At 35.2% G+C, this 5,689-nt stretch overlaps 2 protein-coding genes across 2 annotated transcripts; both read right to left on the minus strand.

Annotated features, from left to right (window-relative positions):
* Positions 1 to 2,299: 2,299 nt before the first annotated feature.
* Positions 2,300 to 3,381, minus strand: LOC108967820. Its single transcript, XM_018931447.1, has 2 exons — positions 2,681 to 3,381; positions 2,300 to 2,625 (listed from the first exon to the last, which is right to left on the minus strand). Exons 1-2 carry the CDS (start codon positions 3,134 to 3,136, stop codon positions 2,617 to 2,619), a joined length of 465 nt encoding a protein of 154 aa, XP_018786992.1. The 5' UTR covers positions 3,137 to 3,381; the 3' UTR covers positions 2,300 to 2,616.
* Positions 3,382 to 4,963: 1,582 nt separating this feature from the next.
* Positions 4,964 to 5,468, minus strand: LOC108967809 (ATP-dependent RNA helicase ded1-like). The gene has a single exon (XM_018931439.1). It carries the CDS (start codon positions 5,351 to 5,353, stop codon positions 5,096 to 5,098), a length of 258 nt encoding a protein of 85 aa, XP_018786984.1. The 5' UTR covers positions 5,354 to 5,468; the 3' UTR covers positions 4,964 to 5,095.
* Between the last annotated feature and the right edge of the window lie 221 nt (positions 5,469 to 5,689).

Below are 5,689 nucleotides of genomic sequence, written 5' to 3' on the forward strand. Positions count from 1 at the left end.
CCAATAAATTCCTTTTTCTGTGTCACACAGCTTGGCTATCATCGGACCTAGGCTCCGGTTCACTCTTTCTATCTTTCTATCTGTCCATTAGCCTGTGGAGAACCAGTAGCTATCTTTATATGTTGAACGTTTTCCTCTTCTAAAAAGTTTGTAAACTCGTTTGACGTGAAACAACTACCACTGTCAGAAATTAGTACTTTTGATCTACTATACGCTCGAAAGTAATCTTTGAGTGAAGTAATCACTTCCTTTGCATTAGTTGTTTTTGTAGTATATAAGCGAATACATTTTGTACAGGCATCTATGACTAAAAAAAATGTGCTTCTTTAGCCTCGAGCTATCTACAGGACCGTAATGATCTACATGTATAATTTCAAACGGATTCTAATTTTTGGGAATATTATGCAAGAAACTCTCTTCTTTCCCATGTTTCGACGAAAAAACTATACATTTTAAGCAATTTTGTATGTGGCTAGCTGCGTTTTCTCTCATCTTAGCAAACCAATAATGTTTTGAAATAAGATCCACTGTTTCATCGTGATACTTAAATAGTACATGCCTTTCCATTGCTTCAGGAACACAAAACAGGATCTTTCCATTATTTACTTTTCGATATATAACCCCATTCCTCATCTCGTATAAATTATGTTCACATTTTTGCAAAACGCCTCGCAGTTCTTTAATTTCTCATCTTTTGCCTGACGTATGATTAAATTTTCTTCAAAAGTGTTGGAATCCACCAGTAAAATATCATTACTGCGACTTAAAGCGTCAACATGTTGCATGCGTGTACCTGATCTGTGCTGTAAACTGTAATCATAATTTTGAAGCTCTAGTGCCCACCTCGCTATTCTAGGATTCAATTCTTTTTTATTTAGTGTCATAGTTAATGAATTACAATCAGTAATTATTTTCAATTTTAACCCTTGAAGGTAGACCCTAAATCGTTTGAGTGCATATATTATGGATAACGTTTCTAATTCAAAGCTATGATATTTCGCTTCCGTCTCACTTGTTCTTTTAGAAAAATAAAATATGGGATGCATTTTCTCGTCTACTTTCTTTTGCATCAGAATTGAACCAAACCCTACTGCATTTGCATCACAATGTACTTCTGTTTCATCCAAGGGATCATAAATCGCTAATATCGGTGCTTCCAATAACTTTTGTTTGAGCTCTTCAAAACTTTGTAGCTCTTTAGCTCCAAACTGAAATTTGTTGTCCTTACGAGTTAAGTCATACAACGGCTTAGCAATAATCGAAAACTTCTTTACAAATCGTCTGAAATAGGAACACAAACCCAAAAAACTTTGTACAGAATGAACTTTAGTTGGAATTGAAAAATTTTTAATCACCTCTAAACCCTTTTCATCCGCTTTAACCCCTAGCTGTGAAATGGTGTACCCTAAATATTTTACTTCTTGCAGAAAAAATTCACACTTATCAATTCGTAACTAGAAATTGTTCTCGACCAATCTTTTGAAAACTTCTACTAATATTCCGAAATGTTCCTCCGCAGTTTCTGTAGCTACCATTATGTCATCTAAATATATTATCACTTTATTTTCTTTCACCATATCTAGAAAAATCTTATTTACAAAATGTAGATGGTCCATTTAGTATATTTAATTGAATTTTCTTCCATAAATACATGGAAAAATCCGTTCTTTAGATCGAGTTTTGTGAACAACTTTTTATTTGCTACTCCATCTAACAGGTCATCTATCAAGGGAATAGGGTAATTGTCCTTTGCTGTGACCTTATTAAGTGACCGATAGTCAACACACATTCTGATGTCGCCTGTCTTTGTACGCACTAGTACAATTGGTGACACATATTCTGACTCACTCGGCCTAATTATTTTCCTTTTCAAAAACTCATCCAACAATATTTGTAATTCATTTTTTTCCGAATAGGACAAACGTCTCGGAGGACAGTTGAAAGGCTTTGCATTGTCAACGACCAACTTCATCTCACTTTTAATTTTAGGTTCAGCCGCGCGCTTTGGTTTTATATAATATTTACTTAAAATTTCATTCAATTTTTCGATATCGTTATAGTTCATATTCGAGCCAATTTTGAAATTTAATTTTTCATTAACAACGTTAGCTATCAATAAAAGTTGTTTCTCAAAATTTTCTTCTTTGCAATTTTTAGTCACTTGACTTGAATCTTTAATTACCATTTTACAGTTTTCTTTCACATTGCCTTTGTCGTTTACATATATATTCTTTAAATACATATCATAACATTATTATCGGGACTATCTTTTTTACATTTATACTTTAGTTCGGTTTTAATGTCGTGCCGACTTTTCGTCATACCTACATCACAACAATTTTTTATTTTTTCAGCTCTGAATAACTTAAAATTACAAATTCTCAAAAAATCTCTTCCCAATACAGCCTCATAATGCATGGTGCAATCATCAACTACTACAAAATTTAATTCAAATAATTCATTATTTATTCTAATACAACACAAAAACTTTCCATCAGTTACAATTCTCGTATTATTTAAACCAAAATAAAAAGTATTTACATTTGATAAAAACTCCAATTTCAAATTTTCTGCAACGCAAATTTTTTATGAAGCTGATTGGGCTACCTGGGTCGATCAGACATTCTAGTGAAAATGAAACATTTGTATAATCTTTTATAACAAAATGAAATAATCTTACATATTCATTAACTGCGTGGACAGTTTTCTTCTCTGGACATGTTGCTATTTGATGATTTCGACTGCCACACCCATAACACGTACCCATCTCTCGCTTTGGTTTACGGCATTCTGCTGCTARGTGTCCGCGACTGCTGCAGTTGTAACATCTTCTTTCTTGAATCTGCGACTGAGCCGGCGCAATCGGTTTTCTCCCAGTTTCAATTTTGGAAAATGCTTGGAGTAATTGTGCCTTTGTTTTGTAGCACTGCATATACGCTTGGTTGCGTAGCCGATAAYCAGGTATGCYGTCGATTATGTATTCGGCCAACTCCTCTTCTCCCAGCTGTAGTTGGTTTGCCAATACCAGCTTATCGTTGAAATATTCAATAAACCGCTCACCCGACTTCCATTTCCTGGTCTCAAATTTTCGCCGCAGCACCACTCTGTTTTCACCTGAGCCAAACATTTGATTCATTTGACTGAGCTCATCTACTTGTTGAGTTGCGAAATCGGGGTTGTGCTTTGCCTTTCAGTTTGTTAAGAAATATAATGCTCGACTCGCCTTCATTTATAGTGTAGGCACTGGCGACGCTTTTGAACTGTGCCGCCCACAAATTGAAATTAACGCCACCTTCGTACTCGGGTATCAGATTGTTGTTTGATTCAATTGCGGGTGGCTCAATGTTTCACCACCAATAATCATTTGCTGTAGCATTGCATTTTCCCGCTCCAGCAAATCTTTTTCACGTTTCAATAAACTTGTCTCTCGCTTCAGTAATTCAACCTCTGTCGGACCTGCGTCTGCTAAGATTTTCACTGGCTGCTACCATTTTCCATTCCAGCAGCAATGTCGTCCGTATCTGGTACAATCTGTTGATGTTCAAATATTGGGAGCAAAATTTCGTAAACTTCTGCACCACTTGGACACTCGCCACGTTCACTTGCAGGAACCTCTGTCAGCCGCAACACTAAAGTACTTTTATTACCACTCGATGGTAATTCAAAACGTAAGAGCCAAGCACGCAATTGTGCAACTGTATGGTCTGCAACATTATCCATCTTAAAATTGTTTATTTATTTATTTTTTTTTTTTTGTTATCTTTAAATTGTACACGCACTTTTTGTTTTCATAAATTGAGTCATAAGTTCGCTTCCTTGTGTTTTTTCAGAATAGTACATAAATTGTTAAAAAAATTTTTTTTTTTTTTAATTTTAAAGTCTTTTCACTTTTATTTCTCAAACTGTACTGTCCTAGTAGCTTTTTCACCGAAGACGGTTCCATATACTCATTCTAACATATATTTATTTTCTCTGCTTACATGCTATGTATTTACTTATGTATATATCTTTGAAAATGGACACATGAACTTGTGAAACATGAATATATGTGTCAACACAATGACAACCAAGAATGTGTTTAAATGAATACAAATGAACTTTAAAAGAGAATAAACAATAATGTGTGGAATACAATTCTCGCGACAGACTGCAAACGACATCTGTCAAATATTAAAATACACACGTTTTTATGGACGGACCTATTTTGACAGCTGTACGACTACACGACGGCAGGCCGACAGTTGTCGTTCTCGCTAACTTCAATTTTATCCTATATTTGCCAACGACAGTAGGACGACAGTAGAGTTGATAGTAGAATGGAGGATAGAGAGATGAGGTAGAGTGGTGATGCCACTAATATGTAAAATGTAATATTACTCAAAGCTCTAACAAACCCGACGTTATTTTACAAAGAAAAACACAAAATAGCTCTGTTACATTATTAGAATAACAATTGATAATTTAAAACAAATAAATTTACCTATTTACTTATATTTTGCTTAAAAATTTCACTTTGAACAAAATAACAAAATTTCATTGAAGTGCAAGGTATTAGTATGGCCACAACGAAATTGTGTACATGAAAATGGACAACTCCGTTGTTTTGTGTACATGCCGGCCATTGTTATGTTGCTGCCCTCTCACAAACATTCATGTAGTAGTATTCACAACGGCGTTTTCAGTTCACAGTCGTGCTGCTGCAGTCTGTCGCGAGCATTGTGTTCCGCTGATAACAGAAAACGAATCTTAAGTTAACGGGATATATCTGCATTAACCATTCAATGGTTTACTCTTTTACACATAGTACACATAGTACTTATTACTACACTATGTTCTTAAGTTAAGTTGTGTGTAGGCTAAGTAAACGCTAATATCAAGTTGTAACTCCTAAATTTAGTAAATTCTTTCCTCCTTCTTTCTCCTTTAAAATAAAAAAAAGCATACTTGAATAAAAAAAATTGAATTGATTTTTTCAAAAATATTTTATTACAACAAAAAACTAAAAACATACTATGACTAAATTTAATTTCAAAATGGATAAACATTTCAAACCAAAAATTCATTGTCATCTTTTAAAATAAACGTTGCCTCAGCCTTAAAAACCAAATCCGGGACCTCCGAAACCACCAAAGCCGACACCAAAACCTGGACTGCCACCTGGTCCGCTAAAACCACCAAAAGGTGGACGGCCACCTGGTCCGCCGAAACCACCAAAAGGTGGACGACCGCCGAAACTACCAAAGCCGCCACCAAAAACTGGACGGCCGAGTCCACCACCAAATCCAGGGCCACCAAATTGTGGCAAAGACGCAGCAGCTGTAATCAACAGCGCCAAAACAAATAGAACTTTCATGATATTATGTTATTTTGGACAAATGGTGCTGAAACAAAATACTGTCGGATTTTTCTCGTGATCGGCCGCGGTGCGTGTGCTTATAACTTCACAATTAACACTAATGTTGTATTGATAATATGTGAAATTTATTTATACTCAACTTTGGAAGCACAACGACCACATAACATATTAACTCTATGCAAGATTTGCAGGTATTAATTAATACCCTAACGCACACATGAACTAGAAACTCACGCGCTCACTCTCTCTCGTGTGCTAAAAGTTGAAGCCCCAATATACCCGATATAGTGATTTCCATCCATTATGACTTTCAATCTAATCTTAAATCATTTA

This window comes from Bactrocera latifrons, unplaced genomic scaffold (genome assembly GCF_001853355.1).
Source record: "Bactrocera latifrons isolate USDA-ARS-PBARC rearing strain unplaced genomic scaffold, ASM185335v1 scaffold_101, whole genome shotgun sequence".
NCBI classification, from domain to species: Eukaryota; Metazoa; Arthropoda; class Insecta; order Diptera; family Tephritidae; genus Bactrocera; species Bactrocera latifrons.

Excerpts from the sequence above, each read along its gene's own strand:
- LOC108967809 (XM_018931439.1), bottom strand. The coding sequence starts at position 5,353 with ATGAAAGTTCTATTTGTTTTGGCGCTGTTGATTACAGCTGCTGCGTCT.